This window comes from Cannabis sativa, chromosome 9 (genome assembly GCF_029168945.1).
Source record: "Cannabis sativa cultivar Pink pepper isolate KNU-18-1 chromosome 9, ASM2916894v1, whole genome shotgun sequence".
In the NCBI taxonomy this organism is placed as follows: Eukaryota; Viridiplantae; Streptophyta; class Magnoliopsida; order Rosales; family Cannabaceae; genus Cannabis; species Cannabis sativa.
In genome coordinates, this window is record NC_083609.1 from 19,861,501 (window position 1) to 19,879,133 (window position 17,633).

The 17,633-nt window shown below is 43.6% G+C and overlaps 1 protein-coding gene across 1 annotated transcript in view; it reads right to left on the reverse strand.

Moving 5' to 3' along the window:
- Positions 1 to 2,114: 2,114 nt before the first annotated feature.
- The window catches only part of LOC115723583 (uncharacterized), a 34,420-nt gene continuing 18,901 nt past the window's right edge, over positions 2,115 to 17,633 (reverse strand). The window contains exon 3 of the mRNA XM_061104760.1: positions 2,115 to 2,428. Coding sequence (XP_060960743.1) covers positions 2,115 to 2,428 — 314 coding nt within the window. The remainder of the gene's footprint in view (positions 2,429 to 17,633) is intronic.

Consider the following 17,633-nt stretch of genomic DNA (forward strand, 5'->3'; position numbering starts at 1 on the left):
AACTGGCGTGTCCAACACGATACTGAGTCCCCCTAACTGCCGTGTCCAACACGGTGCGAGTTACGAATGTTCATAGGGATGGTACTATTGACAAGTAACGGCTGATCGGTCGAGCCGGTCATACTCATTCTTGGTAAAAAAAAAAAAAAAAAAAACACACCCAAACAATGCCAGTTTCCAGCGTGTTACGGTATCGGCTGATCGGTCAAGCCGGTCATACTCCATTCTTGGTCATACTCCAGCCTGTACTGACGTGATACTTCAAATAGTACGGAACGACCAACCTAAGTATCGGCTGATCGGTCGAGCCGGTCATACTCATTGCTTGGTCATACTCCGGCTGTCCGACGTGATACGGTGTCGGCCTAATCGGTCGGGCTGGTCATACTCATTCTTGGTCATACTCCGGCCCGATGCGACGTGACACGGTTGGATGGTTCGAAGCCAACATACATATCTAATGTAATCTAATAGGCTTCCTACATGCACGCTAAACATGTAATCTACATATGCATACTGTTATACTAATCTTACCTGGATTCCGACTTCAGTGTGCTTGGTCCAATCGATGGAACTATCTGCGCGGCGGATTACAGGCTCCTAAACCATAAAAATCACAACACTATAAGTGATATGCTAAATCACTTCCCGAGGACTTAAACTAGGAACTAAAAGTTACCCTATCGATAAAAAGCATGGCAATACCCCAAAAAACATAAAAACGAGGAAAACTGGGGTTTCTGAAAATTCCCCAACCGCTACACCGGTTCTGCAACCGGAATTCCAGTTCTGAGAATTCCTGGACCCTCATCCGGAATTCCGGTTGCACAACCGGAATTCCGGTTCCTCGCAGGAAACACTCAAAAATTCACACACTGCACAAATCCAATCCAAACAATACCAAAACTTCCAGACCTGCTAATTAGACCCTAAGGAACAATTCTAAAGCATAAAAATCGAGCTTCATGCAACCAAACCAAAACCACCATTAAAGCATCAAGCTTTGAGTTCTAAACTCAAACTTGATCAAACCCCACTAACATGCATTCAATTCAGCCCAAATCAACTTAATCATGCATAAAATAACCTCAGAAAACAAAAGCAACCATCTACAGCAAGCAATTAACAGATTCAACACATTTCTTTGAAAATCATATTTTTGAGCTAAAAACTTCAAATCTTGAATCAAAGCACATACCATGCATTAACTAGCTCTAATCTACTCAGAATAACAAGATTAATTCTCAGAAAATAACAACAAATCACAGCAGCAAGAACATAACAAAATCAAGCATGCATTATCATAAAATTCTTCCAAAATTTCCAAGAAACAAGAAAAGGAGATAGAGCAAGGTTTACCTCTACTAGAATTACTTTGATCTTGCTAAAAACCACTTGAATCAACCAAGAAAACCCTGCCCTAGCAGCTCCCAAGCTTGGCCGAAAAGAGAGAGAGAGAGAGAGAGAGAGAGAGAGAGAGAGAGAGAGAGAGAGAGAGAGAGAGAGAGAGAGAGCTTTGGAAAATTCTATTTTTCTAACTTTTGAATTTTTGAAATGAAAATGAAAATGAAATGTCACTTACTCCTATTTTACTTCAGCCAAAACATAATAAAATAAACACATATTAATCAATTACTAAGCCCACTAAAGGACAAATTATCATTGGGGCAAAAAGACCATTTTGCCCCTCCTCATAAAAATAACAAAAATAACACTAAAGGGGTATTTTTGGGAAATTCTAAATTCCCGGCCATTCCCGACATTCCCAATGTCTAATAAAAACCGTCCCAAACTACTAACATGCTAAGTTGTGATTTTACTGAGCCAAACACCGAGTTCCAAAATACCGGGCACCGGAATGCAAAATTATGAAAACTACTACATGACATAAAAATGCATCTCTGAATTCAATAATAACAGTATAATAATTATTTAAATAGCTATAAATAATTTTCATAATTAAACGTGATTAACTGCTAATTTCCAAATTAAATTAAGCGGTCTTTACAACTAGTGTAGGATTGGTTTAAACCAACCAAGAATTCAAGAACTCTATATTCTTCCTGATATCCTTGAATTGTTTTCATAGATCCAGAAGTACATATTGGTTGTGATCAATACTCTTGGATTAGATCCCAAAGAGATTTGAGTCTAGTGCAGTTGCTGGTAACACTATTGGATCCTTGTGCAATAGACTGTTTTGTTCGAATAGCTTTAAAAACTCGAGGAGTATTCTTTTGATTGAATCCTTCCTCAAGATTCAACCAGATCTGTGTAGCATCATCCATGTACATGACACTTCCAGCTATTTCATTAGAGATTGCATGAAGAATCCATGAAATAACAGTGCTATTGCAACGATTCCAAAGCTCAAAATCTTCATCATCTTCATCCGGAGGAGGAAGTTTTCCATTGACAAACTTGAGTTCTTCTTGCAATAAATGCGAATGTCATAGCTCTACGCCATGAACTATAGTTCTCACAACCAGTGAGAATTTTGGGAACTAAGCTAGCTCTAGGATGATCACTGTTAGACAGATAGTAAGCGTTTCAAGCTTCATCTGAATAGGATCTGACATTAGTGTCTAGAGTAGAGTATCAGTTGGAATTTTCAGATGAGCTTCGAGTTTGAGCTCCTCCACGAGCCATGGAGGTGAGGAAAGCAATGGATCTTACTCAGAGACCTGCTCTGATACCATATTAGTTGCGAAAGAGTGAGAGAGAAGAAGGAGAAATAGAGAAAATTGAATGAGAAATAAAGTGTTTTCATTAGAGAAAAAATGGTACAAGAACAAAGCATTATAGCTCGGGTATACAACAAAATCAATTAGTTACACTTATTGTCATAACAGTCTAACAAACTAATCAAAACTAACTAGCTAACTTTAATAACTTCTTCATTTATACAATTAACTAAATCAATATCATCCATACATATTCCACTTCTACCGAAATCAATGAGAAATTTATTGCACTATTTGTATTTTTTGTCCATTGAATTCCTACAATTTTGTTTTCTCCCAATTATTTATTTTCTAATTAATTGATAATTAAAAAAAATATTTTTTAACTTTTAATCATACAAAGTATTATGTATATAAATAGAGAATAATACACGCTAATCTTATATTAAAAGTAAGCATTCTTGATCACTATTTTTTATCTGTTATATATACAAACTAATACAATAGGTATTGTGATTTTTACCTATCAATAGGGATAGTAATTTGTAGCTTTTGATTTAATCAAATGGCTCAAATTAACCCTTGGAAACTACACCATAATTAATATATTTTTTATTAATAATTAATCTTGAATATTATTAATTACAAGTTCAACTAACAAACTCCAAACCTAACTTCAAACCTATATTTTTTTTACTTATTTATCTTATGACTATTTATAATTTTTAATTAATTATTTTTTTAATTTAAAATTCATATATTTATTTTTAAATAATTTTATTTTCTACTTAACACAATAATTGTAGTTAGAAAAGTAAAAAATATTTAAGTTATTTAATCCTACAATAATCAATACAACTAATAATATAATAATGTGTAAGTGGTAAAATTATTGTATAAGTACCATGAAATGAGTTCAATCCTTTCGAAAGATATGATTTCTTTTTAATTTAAGATTTTGAATTGATGTAGTAATTTGATTTTTTTTTATTTTTTTTTCCAAACAATAGTTCATTTTTTTTAATATTTACTAATATGGAACAATTATTATACTATAAAAATTTGAAAGTTTATAATTATTGTGGTGGAAAATCTTAAACTTTTATTTGTTAATATATATTGATAGTTGTATTACATAAAGTATAATAGTGAACAATAAAACAACACATGCAATATAATAATAATAATAATAATAATCAAATAAAAAGTTTGTAAAATCAAAATTGTGTAATAAATTTTGTCAAATAAAAAAAAAATACATTATAAATAGATGAAAAATTTTGTACTAAAAAAATATCTAAACGATTTTGATTTACCATCGATCTCATCCAAATTTTATTGTTTATGACAACTTTAATTATAAGGTACTTCAAATGTACTATAAACGATCGAATTGCTACCCTTGTAAAGACATGATTTTTTTCATTATTTATTATTAAATTAACTTTTAAATTAATTTAATAATTTTTTTTAAAACAATAACTTATGGAATATACTATAACAATTATAAGGTTTTAATTATTATAGTGAACAATAAAATAATACATGCATTAATAAATAATATTCAAATAAAAAGTTATGGCTCTTTGTCAAAGAAAATTATGCATGATAAATAGATAAAAAGTTTTGCACAAAAAAATAATCTAAATGATCTCGATTATCGCTGATCTCATTCAAATTAGATAGTATATGATAACTTTGAATAACTATGAGATTTTTCAGATGTACAGAATGATCGAATTGCTACCCTTATATTTTAAGATCAACAATTGCACAATATAATTGTTATCCCAAATTTTGGGTTGTATGACATGCAATCAAAATTGTAACATGTAGCAAGAGAGATCATCATAAAAGTATACCTCGTCGATACATTAAGATTGTACAGAGAAGTATTTTCCTTAAGGGCAAGTTGTCGGCTGGTCGGTAGGGAAACAACAACTTGATAGAGAAACTTGTTGGGTACCTATATTGAAGAATCGATATATGCTTGATCAGTATGTATATATATATTGACAAAGTAAATTATTTTAAATTTTTATGATAGTATATTAATTAAACTTATTATTATCGGAAATTCTTTTTTATTTTTTTTTTATGTATATTTTTGAGGGCCCCAAAATTTAGTTCACCTTAGGTCCATATATTTTCAGGGTCGGCCCTGACTAAGAGTAACCAAACTTGTGATAACTAGGAGTAACCAAGCTTGCGGTACTTGGTTTGATCCACATGAGACAACAAGGAAAAGTAATGACTATTATTGCCCCTAATTTTGCCCAATATACGTGGACCAACCAGACGGGGACACGTGGATCAAGCAATTCACAATATTTGCTAAGTCTTTAGGCCATAAGATAACATCCCGGACGTAGGTCCCCGAGAAGGCAAATGGAACTCAATATGCTCCCGGAAGCTCACACAACGCTAGGGCATCTCCGCGAGGTGTCAGGTTTCTCCTGAGCAATCAAGTCGCATTAAATGGCGCATGGGAGGAAGCATGGTGGGACTGCTACACGCAATAAAGTCTGACGGCACAACCTCCAACCAGCAGCACCACAAAAATGATCATTTAAGTCTAGCGACGGCTACACTGTGAAGAGTCACTTCAATCAAAAGGCAATAAGGACATTCCACATAAAAACCCTACAACACCTAGGGATTTGGCCATGCATTACCCATGGTATATTCATTGGGAATACCCATCTTTATGGATACTTATAGATACACTTGTAAGGACAATCCTAGGGATTACCCCACCAAAAACACTATAAATACCACCTCAAAGCTCATTAAATGGGATCGAGAATCTTGGGCTGCATATGAGCAAGTAGAGTAAATACTCACCAAGAACATTCTCTGTATTTATAAGGGTGAAATTCTCCCAAGTACTGTATTAAATACATCCATAAATAACAAAGACTCGTGGACTAAGGCTCATTAACGTCCCAACCACGTAAAAATCCTTCTCTCACTTTCTTACAGCTCAATAATATTATAATATTTTATTAGTTGCCGAAAATCTTGGTCAACATTTTGGTGCTTTCATTGAGAGGTGAAGAAAGCTACTGTAAACAAACATCTGACTTCACAAACATGGTGGAGACAAGAAGTACTCGTCAGCCTCGTCCTCTGGAAGATGCTCAAGACCCGAATGAGGAAGATGTAGCCTCAAGAGCAGCAGAGGAGTTCGAGGAAGAAGAAATAGTCCCCGATGATGACTACGAGGGAAACCTCGACGAGTATGCCTATGACGAAGGTAGTTACTCAGAACTGGTGCTTCTCAGACAAAAAGCTATCAATCATGAAGCTGAGATCGAAGCTCAGAAAGCGCAAAACCAGAAAATGGAAGAAGTGATGCTGGCCATGCAAAAAGCCATGGAAGCAGCTGGCATTCACGTGCACCCCAAGGCAATGGCCGCTGGGCTCGACAAGGAGCCAGCGACGTCTTCGCCTAATTCCCAGCAGTAGAAATCTAGGGAGCCTAGCTCTATAAGATACCCTGCTGAAGGGAATCAAACAAAAAACCCTACTTCTACCCCAGGGCGAAAGAAAAAGGTGCGACATCCGCGAAAGGTCCGCTCAAATTTCCCTAAAGGGAAAGGTCCGCAGAGGGGCAAGCCCCAAAAAGGGAGCCTTGGCCCTCAGGATCGAGGGGACCGAAAAAGCATTTCCGTACACCAAGAACCCGGGGGTAGAGGGAGAAGAGGACAGAGGTGTCCTCCCATTGATCTGAGAAATCAAATCAATGGGAACCAAGGTGATCTCCAAGATCACCTTGACCAAAAAAGATACGGACCCGCGGTCTCTACGGGTACGTTGAATGAAGGAATTATGGCGAAATTCGCCATACTTCGAAAAGACATTGCCCGAGTCTCCCGGAGATAGAAAGGAGATGACTCCGACTCCGACAACGAGGATCGAGAGCCATGTGCTAAGCACATCTTAGAGGCGGAGCTCCCTAAGAACTTTAAGATGCCCGAAATGGCAGCTTTTACCGGGAACTTCGATCGTAGCGATCACTTGTCGCGGTTCAACCGTGTCATGAGGGTCAGCAATGACGCCAAATGTCTGTGCTTCCCACTTACCCTAAGTGGGTCCGCGGAGGAATGGTTCAAAAAATTAGAACCAGGATCCGTGGGCTGTTGGAACAAGCTACAGACCAACTTCCGGAGACAGTTTGTCGCCGCAAGAAAGGTCAATCTGGAGGTCAGTGCCTAGACTAATATCAAGCAACTGCCCACCGAGACCTTGAAGAATTACATAAAGAGGTTCCGAGAGGAAGCCTCGAAAACCAAGAAAGTTAACGACGGACAACAGCTTGCACTTCTCCAAGCAGGCGTCCGTACTGGGACTCCTTTCTGGAATGAGCTGTAGCAAGAAGGAGCTGCTAGCCTCCAGGACTTCCAAAAGAGAGTCCAAAAATATATCAACCTCGAAGAAGCCCAAATCGTGGCTTATGGAGGCTACTATCCCACTGGAATAGCAGGGTACATGCCCGGAGTATCGCCCTCGAGTACTGCCCCGACCGCAACTCCACAAGCAAGTGGCATACAATTCTCTGCTACTCCCGGATATAGCCAGGGCCAAGCCTTGGCACCAGCATCATCCCATTTTGGCAACCCGTCCGGAGTGAATGGACAAGCTCCTTCACACTCTGCTCCGGCTGCTAGCCTGACAGGCCCTTCCCAGGGTTCGAGGAGTAAAAGATCCTCCAAAGGCATCACCCGGACGGGAGAGAAGCGCCAGAAAAAGGGGTACACCCCCCAGTATACTCAATACACGGAGCTGTCGGACTCCCAAGAGCGTGTGTACTTTGCTACTAGGCAAAATACACACTACCAGAGACCACAACCGTTGTACAAAGATAGCTCCCGGAGAGATCCGAGCAAGAGATGCGAGTACCACAACGACATTGGTCATAGCACCAATGAATGTAAGAATCTCAAAGACGAGATCGAAAATCTAATCCGATTAGGCCACCTCTACGAGTGGATCAAGAATAGGTTGCCCCACCTCAATCCGGGTCAGGCGACTGTGGGTATGCCTCAGGGAACACCGGGGGGTACAGTAGGAGTATTGGCTCCAGCTGCTCCCACGGGCGACGCCCAGCATATCCCCGGTCTGCCGCCCCGGCCTAATGGGAGGGTAGCCATGATCTCCAGAGGTCTCCATATTGGAGGGACTACTCGCAAGGAGCTTAAGCGATACGCCGGGGCCGCAAAACACAATGAGGTGTGGGAAGTTACTCAACTCCCAGCTCAAAGGCCCCGGTTGATGGACCAACCCATCACGTTCACGGAAGAAGACACCAAGACAGTGCGCTTCCCTCATCATGACCCATTGGTCATAGAGACCCCCATCGCGAATAAAGTGGTGGCTAGAGTCTTAATTGACAACGGAAGTTCCGTGAACTTACTCTTCAAAGAAGCCTTCACCGCGATAGGCTTGACAGACCGGGACCTCTCACCCAGTGGGTCCCAGCTCACAGGGTTTAACGGGACGACACTTATCCCAATGGGAAAAGTAAGGCTCCCAGTCACCTTGTGCCCGGACACCCCCCAGAGCACATTCAAATACTGCACCTTCGTAGTGGTGGACTGTCCGATAGCCTACAACGCGATCCTCGGCCGACCGGCCTTGGTGGACTTTGGCGCAGTCACATCGATTCGGCACCTGTGCCTAAAGTTCCCTACCCGGGAGGCCGGAATCGGAACTGTGAGGGGAAACCAGGGGGAAGCAAGACAATGTTACAATGTCGCAACCCACCTGTCCGTGCTAATGGTCCGGGAGTCAGCTGAGCCAGAAGTGGCTGAAGAGGATGAGTTGGATCCCCGTGTGGGTTCCGAAAGAATTGTGGAACCAATGGAGGACGTCGAAGAAGTATCAGTGTGCGACATCGACTCCACCAAAGTACTCCGGCTAGGGAAGAACCTAGATCCGGAGGAAAAAGAAAAAATAATAAGAACACTGAAGGGCGCCATCGACATCTTTGCATGGCGCCAAGAAGACATGACTGGCATAAGCCCTCATGTCATCACCCACGTACTCAACGTCAATCCGGACATGCCTCCCGTCCAGCAAAAGCGACGCCCGCTCGACTCGGTGAAAGCCGAAGCTCTAGAGAAAGAGGTGGACAAACTTTTGACTAACGACATGATCCGCGACGTATACTATCCGGAGTGGCTGGCTAATCCGGTCCTGGTGCCTAAGCCGAACGGAACTTGGCGAGTTTGTATAGATTTCACTGATCTAAACAAAGCTTGTCCAAAGGACTGCTTTCCGCTGCCCAGGATCGACCAGATGGTAGATGCCACTTCCGGATTCAAATTGCTATCCTTCATGGACGCCTATGCTGGGTACAATCAAATAAAAATGCATACGGCAGACCAGGAGTGCACTAGCTTCAGGACCGATAAGGGGGTATACTGTTACTTAGTCATGCCCTTCGGACTGAAAAACGCCGGAGCAACCTATCAAAGAATGGTTAACCGGATGTTTAAAGGCCTCCTGGGGCGAAACATGGAGGTTTACGTAGACGACATGCTCGTCAAATCCAAAGCATGCAACAGCCATGCAAGCGACTTAGAAGAATGTTTCGAAGCTGTCCGGAGATACGACATTAAGCTTAACCCAAAGAAATGCACCTTTGGGGTCAAATCAGGAAAGTTCCTGGGCTTCATCGTCAGTCAAAGGGGGATTGAGGCAAATCTGGAAAAAATCCAGGCCCTCCTGAGCATGCCATCCCCCAAAAAACATAAAGATGTGCAGAGCCTAACCGGAAAGGTAGCTGCTTTAAGCCGCTTCATCTCGCGGTCCACGGACAAGTGCATACCCTTTTTCAACGTGCTAAAGAAGTGCCAAAAAAGTTCAAATGGTCGGACGAATGCGAGGAGGCATTCAAAAAGCTAAAAGAGCACATGTCCAAGCCTCCTATCCTAACAAAACCCGTCCTCGGAGAAGACCTATTTCTTTATTTGGCCGTCTCCGAACACGCGGTCAGCGCTGCCTTGGTCCGGGAAGAAGAGAAAACTCAGCATCCCGTGTACTATGTCAGCAAGCGCATGATAGGGGCCGAAACAAGATACCCGGTCATTGAAAAACTGGTGTTTTGCCTCCTGATGGCGTCAAGGAAGTTGAGGCCATACTTCCAAGCCCATCCGATCAAAATTCTGACCAATCACCCGCTCCGACAGGTCCTCCAAAAACCTGAAGCGTCCGGAAGACTCCTCAAGTGGGCAATGGAGCTAAGTCAATTCGACTTGCACTACATACCCCGAATTTCTATAAAAGGCCAAGCCTTGGCGGACTTCATTACTGAATGCAACGAAGCCGAGGCAACCGCGAATACGCCGGTACCGCCAATCCCCACATGGAGGGTATTTGTAGACGGAGCCTCCAATGAGAACGGTTCCGGAGCCGGATGGCTATGATATCACCAACCGGACTGCGACTCCAGGCGGCCCTACGGTTTGACTTCGCAGCTTCAAACAATGAGGCCGAATATGAAGCCCTGATAGCAGGGCTGAAATTAGCAAAAGCTGTAGGAGCCAAAAGAGTGGAAGTCTATAGTGATTCCCAACTGGTCGTAAACCAGGTATTTGGAGAGTACCAAACCCGCGGTGAGCGAATGGCCGCGTACGTAACAATAGTCCGAGAGCTGCTCCACGAGTTCACGGACTACAAAATAGAAAGAATCCCCCGAGAAAAGAACGCTGACGCGGACTGTCTGGCTAAGTTAGCCTCGGATGGCGAAATCGAAGAGCTAGGGGTAGTACGAGTGGAACGCTTGGCAGAGCCAAGCATCAAAATAAAAGAGACCACGGTAACGGTTGGGCAAGAACCCAGCTGGATGGTCCCCATCATAAAATACATAACGAAAGGTGAGTTGCCCCAAGAAAGGGCACTGTCTCGGAAGATTCAGTATCAGGCTCATCGTTATGTAATGATGGATCAAATTCTCTACCGAAGAGGACTCAGCATGCCTTATTTAAGGTGTGTATCGGACCCTGAAGCTAGACAAATCATGCTAGAGGTCCACGAAGGGAATCGTGGAGATCATACGGGAGGACCCAGTCTCTCAAAGAAAATATTGAGGCAAGGGTACTTCTGGCCAACAATGAAAAAAGATTGTATAGACTATGTCCAAAAGTGTGACTCGTGCCAAAGGTACGCGAACATACCGAGAGCTCCTCCAAATGAAATCACCCTGATGACTAGTCCCTGGCCCTTCGCGGTGTAGGGAATAAATCTTATCGGGTCCCTGCCAACAGGAAAAGGAGGAGTAAAGTATGCAATAGTAGCAGTAGACTACTTCACCAAATGGACGGAGGCTGAGCCTATGAAGACAATAACTGCTAAAAAAGCACTGGACTTTGCTATTAAAAACATAGTGTGTCGATATGGCTTGCCTCACAAAATAGTCTCTGACAATGGAAAGCAATTCGATTGTGAGGAATTTACTGACTTCTGCAACCAACACGGAGTAGTGAAAAGCTTCTCCGCGGTGGCCAGACCTCAAACAAACGGTCAGGCGGAAGCAGTCAATAAAATCCTAAAGGTCACCTTGAAGAAAAAGCTGCTGGCCTGCAAAAACAACTGGCCTGAAGAGTTGCCAAGGGTGTTATGGGCCTACTGGACGACCCCCAGAACCACGACCGGTCACTCACCTTTTTCAATGGCGTACGGTTGTGAAGCGATGGTCCCGGTGGAAACGTTGTTCCCATCCCACATGAGGACGACTTACGATCCAGCCACGAATCAAGCTTTGCTTCAAGAGGCTTTGGATCAAGTCGAAGAACTCTGGGATGAGTCTCAAATACGGGTGGCAGCTTATCAGAAGAAGGTGACCAAGTATTTTAACTCTAAGGTTAAAAACAGAAAATTTGCTATTGGGGATATGGTCCTAAGAAGAGTCTTCCCAGCCACCCAGGAACCCGGAGTAGGGGTACTTGGGCCAAATTGGGAAGGACCATATGAAATCGAGGACAAAATCAGCTCCGGCACTTACAAGCTAAAAGAATGGATGGAACCATTGTGCCAAGAGCCTGGAATGCCGATCACCTCAGAAAATATTACCAATAGCAAAAATATAACTTAGACTTTGTTCAAATAGTTTGTACCGTCCAAATGTATACCTCGTCTACATGTTGAATAAAACTGAGTGCCTTAAAAACAAAGTTTCTATGCCACTCAGGGGGGTACTAGGGTATACCGCACGGACAGACAGAAAACAAACTAAGTAAAATATCCTGACCCAAAGGACAGGTCAAAAAAGTATGCACAAAAATAAAAAGCATATGTATAAAAATCCTGATCCAAAGGACAGGTCAAAAAAAAGAGAAATATGTGGCAAAAGAGATCACATATAAATATCCTAGCCCACAGGGCAGGTCAAATATATACAAGTGGCCCGGGGACAGGCCTTAAAAAATTGTCTCCTCTTCAAATAAAAAACAGCTACCTAAATATATTGTCCCAAGGTAGCAGCAACTATATATAAAAAGAAAAAATAAATAATAAGAGAAGTGGGTGGAATCCTGGTTGTACTGGGTTAATCTCAAGCGGCTCAATCAATACGCGGAGGAAGGCGAGGTCCGATACGCGCCTCTACCATGGCATCAAGTTTCTTCTTCTTCTCCCAAAATTTGGCAATCATTTCCTCAGGTTTGGGGTAGAAAGTAAGCTTGATATTTTGGTCGTTGGTAGACCAAGCCATGAAGACTCCATCATCGAAGCGCTTAGGGCACCGGCCGCAGGAAACGGGAGAGAGAAGCTCGGCTCTTTTTGCCTTCGTGGAGGCTTGTTCCTTGAAGTCCCTGAGCTCTTTCAGCTCCGCGGCTAGGGCGGCCCTGGACTCTAAGTTTGCTTGGTGAGTTTCCTCTAAGGATCTCACCTTGGCAACCATCTCGTCCAAGGCCTCCCTGGCCTCACGGAGCTCCCGCTTGGCCTTTGCAGCGGCCTCACTTTCCGCCCTCAGCTCATCTTAATGTTGGGCCTCTAGCCTGTCCCTCCGCTGGGCCTCATCCCGAATCATGGCCTCTGCCTGGGCTTCCCTCTGCTTGGCCTCCTCCTCATTGGCCTTGGCAGCAGCCTCCCGGCGCTCAGTAGCCTCCTGGTAAAGCTGCCTCTCCGCAGTAAGATCCTAAAGGACCTTCCTGACGTCGTTCATGTCCCCAAAATCAGACAGAACGAAGCCATGGTTAATTATGTTCTTGGAGAGGCGGCCAACCTCAGCAGCAAGCTGAACAACCATACAAGTGTAAGAAAGAATCCCCAAAAAAGAAAAATAAAGGGAAAAGCAAAATTACAAAGCACTTACACTTACCACAGTGAGGGAGTGGCTAAGGTCCTGGACCTGGAAGATAGAGTTCAGAGAGGCACAAGTTGCGAACCGCTTAGGCGCGCACCGGGTAAGTTGAAAAGCAAACTCGCCAGTCATCTCCGCGGCGAAGGGAGCCAAGGAGGGCCCAAGGAAGCGACGGAACCAGTCCGATAGGGGGTCCAAGTTTAGGTCCCACGGATCCTGGTACTCCGGGTTGTTGATGGTTTCTTGCACCTCAACCCGCAGAACCCTCCTAAGGGCTTCCACCTCGGTAAACCCCCGGGAGTATTCGTCCATGGCATAGTTATGCTTGGCTATCCGGAGTTCTTGCCTCGCCTCGTCTCCAGGACTCGGAGTCAGCACAATGTTGGGAGGAGCAGGATCCTCTTCCATGGGAGAGACCCCACCATCAAGATCGTGGGCTGAAGTGTCAGCTCTCCGAGGCTGCTTGGGCTCTTCCTGGGCAATCATTTTGCCCTTACGCTTGCGAATCAGAGCAATTTCTTGCTCTTCTTCACTTTTTTCAACTTCCTCAGGAAGAGCCCGGAGCCCTCCTGCACTTCCTTCAACTTCTTCTTGACCTTCTCCCAGCAGCACCTCCTCGTCATCCACTAAATCAATAGTGTCGGGAGGAGCGCTGGAAGAAATCTTTAGAGCAGGGGCCACTGGGGAAGAAGTAAAAGCAGGAGGAGCCTCAGGAGTGTGAACTCCAGCAAGTTGATCCAAGATGGCGTCCATGGAGATACCTACTACAATAAAAGAAACCAAGTGTTAGAACATCCGTGGGAAACCACCAACACAAGATATGGCAAAAAAGCCAGTCCTACCCGGACTTCCTAATTCGGCCCTAGCAAAGTTCCTAACTTTTATGCTGGCAGCATCATCTCCAAGATCGCTGTCCGAAGGCTGGAACCAGATGGATGTAATGTAAGCTGAAGGACCTAAGGGAACGGGCTCCAGAGGACCAGAACCCGCCCGGGACCGACCTAGGAAATCTCCTAAGTTTGAAAATAAAATTCCTTCAAACGATCCCCCCACCGGGTCGAGGGCATCCTAAACCTATACAGACGCTCGTCGAACCCTACGGGCCTACGACTGGCATATTCGCCAACAGAAGGAACATAATGAATTACCAAAGGAGACTTACCGCCGGCGCCGGAAGTGCTGGCACCAAGAGCCCCAGTTTTTGGCTCTGGAACCGAAGGCTGTGGCCTGGGAGCCCTTCTCTCCGATGAATTCCCAATGTGAAGGGGCTTCTCGGCACGATGATCTCCAATCTCTTCTTGAAGAATCTTGTCAAAAAATTTAGCCTCAAACTTCCCGGCAATCGCCTGACTTCTTCTCTCCACCGGGCTCCCCACACGGAGCGCCCTCCCGGAGGCCACCTGGGCCTTAGAGTATGCCTTCTCCTGGGCCTTCCGGTAGAGATACTCCTGGTATTTCTTCTCTGTCGTGGCGATGATCTCGTCCCTGAAGGTCTTTTCCGCGACCGGCGCCCTCACATTGGGACAGATGACCCGGGAGAGGTTAGAGTCCTCCACGGGTTGATGCGGAAGGATAAGTTTGGCCTTCCTGCAGTTCTCCGTAGTGACTAGACCCCCGACGTCAAGATCGGCCCGGTCGTAAGAGGCAAAGGCCTGGGCTCTCCGAAGAAAGGCTTGCGTAGGGCCAGTCCGTTCATATGGAGGGATCCTCACCCACTCAGTGAGGAGCTCCGGATGGTCCATTGCCCTAAATCCGAAGGAAAAGAAAAAGCGATGGCGATACTCCTTAACGTGAGTCTACCTGTTATACGGGACCACCCCTTCGTTAGCAGGGTGGGCCCGGAACCCATAAAAACCGTCCTTAAGTTTGTCCCCCTTCTTGGGGACGGAAACAAGTTCATAAAAATACAAAATTTCCGCCGGGCGGGGAGATCCCCATCCTCGGGCGGCATAAAAAATAAATAAGCCTGAAAGCAGGCGGTAAGCTTGGGGAATGAGTTGGTATGGCGCAAGGCCGACAAAAACTAGAAAATTAACAAATTAATCCTGAAGAGGGAGCATGGCACCGGCCATCAGGTGCGTTTGGCTCCAGGCTCCGAAGCCGCCGTAGTTGTGGTTGGGCGTCTCCGCGTCGCGAGGTGGCCGGTGGTAGGTTCCTGAAGTGGAAGGCTTGATTCCAGCAACCTCCACAATGTTCTCCAGTTGGTGGGGACAGGTCAAGGTCGAGTGAAGCTCAGCCGCTTCCCATCCGGTCGCCCGGGACTTATACCCCTCCTGGGCAACAGGTCCGAGGGAGACCTCCTCAAGGGTAGCCATGCGCTTACCGCTTTTCTTTGAGGACTTGGAGCCAGAAGCAGACATTTTTCTATTCTGTAAAAAAAAAAAAAAAAAAAAAAAAAAAAAAAAAAAGAGTAAAATTCCAGCAGTTAGGCCCCGTACCAAACCCTAAATTAAGAAAAAGGGAATGGGGGTCCCCTAACCGCTGGAAAGAGGCCTCCTCCAGACACGTGTCGCACAGGAAACCCTAGAAGGATTCTCTGGACAAGTGTCGGGTGCAGTAAACTCACAGAAGACGGCTTTACGCGATAAAGAAAACAGAAAGAAAAGATTTCGTTCGATGCCCTAAGCAGCCATTAAACGAAGAACGTATGACCTTCTACGAAGAAAATACACAACAACAACAACAGAGGCATGACAATGGCAATCCTACCACTAGAGCAGTAAATTCAAACAGACTACATGAAGAACTTAAACACTTGCATGCCCAGAAATCTCGAATGCAAACCCAAAAAAGAACAAACAGAACAAGTAATAATATGCCATTCAATAACAGAGCAGAGGATGCAAAAAACTTACGATGAAGTGTTAAACTGGGGGTCCTGATGCAAGTCGAGTGAAGACGAGAAGGACTGGTAGCAACGAGCAAAGAAGAACTGGGAAAATCGCAAAGTGTTTGAAGGCTTCGTTCTAGGTCTGAGAATTTTCTCTCTAGGAAATTCGAGCAAAGTTGGCAAGAAATGGGAAGTAACCGTAATGAAGAAAAGATGGTGGCTTTTATAGGCAAAAATGCATGAGGAACAGGCGTCATCACCTACCAATCGAACGGCGAGGGAAGCGCACGATTCAAATACCCAAAGATCAACGGACCAGATTGATTTACAATAAAGGCGGTGGAAAACGCTTGAGTATCCGTCTGACACCATTAATGCGCCGTATCAATCAATGGGCGTGAAACGAATCGACCTCTGCAAAAAGTGAATCGCTGCATTAAATGCCATCATTAAATACACCCTCACGCGCTCAAAGCTCGTGCTAGGAAACCGAGGAGTCAACCGGAGGCACTTGAGCAAGCCTTATTTCATTTTCCAAATAAACAAGACTTGGGGGGTAAATGTTGCCCCTAATTTTGCCCAATATACGTGGACCAACCAGACGGGGACACGTGGATCAAGCAATTCACAATATTTGCTAAGTCTTTAGGCCATAAGATAACATCCCGGACGTAGGTCCCGGAGAAGGCAAATGGAACTCAATATGCTCCCGGAAGCTCACACAACGCTAGGGCATCTCCGCGAGGTGTCAGGTTTCTCCTGAGCAATCAAGTCGCATTAAATGCCGCATGGGAGGAAGCGTGTTGGGACTGCTACACGCAATAAAGTCTGACGGCACAACCTCCAACCAGCAGCGCCACAGTAATGATCATTTAAGTCTAGCGAAGGCTACACTGTGAAGAGTCACGTCAATCAAAAGGCAATAAGGACATTCCACATAAAAACCCTACAGCACCTAGGGATTTGACCATGCATTACCCATGGTATATTCATTGGGAATACCCAACTTTATGGATACTTACAGATACACTTGTAAGGACAATCCTAGGGATTACCCCACCAAAAACACTATAAATACCCCCTCAAAGCTCATTAAATGGGATCGAGAATCTTGGGCTTCATATGAGCAAGTAGAGTAAATACTCACCAAGAACATTCTCTGTATTTATAAGGGTGAAATTCTCCCAAGTATAATATCTGTTTTAAATACATCCATAAATAACAAAGACTCGTGGACTAAGGCTCATTAACGCCCAAACCACGTAAAAATCCTTCTCTCACTTTCTTACAGCTCAATAATTTTATAATATTTTATTAGTTGCCAAAAATCTCGGTCAACAACTATAAACTATAACCGTTTATTATGTTCCCTACTTGCCGGTTATCTCCATAAATAGTATATTAATTAAACTTGTTATTATGGGACAATTCTTATACATTTTTTAATTTTTTTTTTTTGTAATTGTTGTATACAATAAAATAAGACGTGTGATAAGACATCAATAAGATTTCTTATACATTGAATCCAAAAATATAAAATCTGCACTTAGTGCGAAATGGATTGGATGAACAACCCTATTAAGATGATAAAGTGGAGATAAAACTCTTCAAAAAAAAAATGAAATAAAATAAAATAGAAAAAAAAATTAAGTGTTAAAAATCCATCAATTGAAGGTTGCAAGGATTGAACTCATGTCACTTAGCATGAGCTAGGGCAACTTACCATGGTAGAATAATTTATTGTATAATTTTTTTTGTAGGGAATTTATTGTATAATTTGTAGGGAATTTATATATTATTGTGTATAGAATGT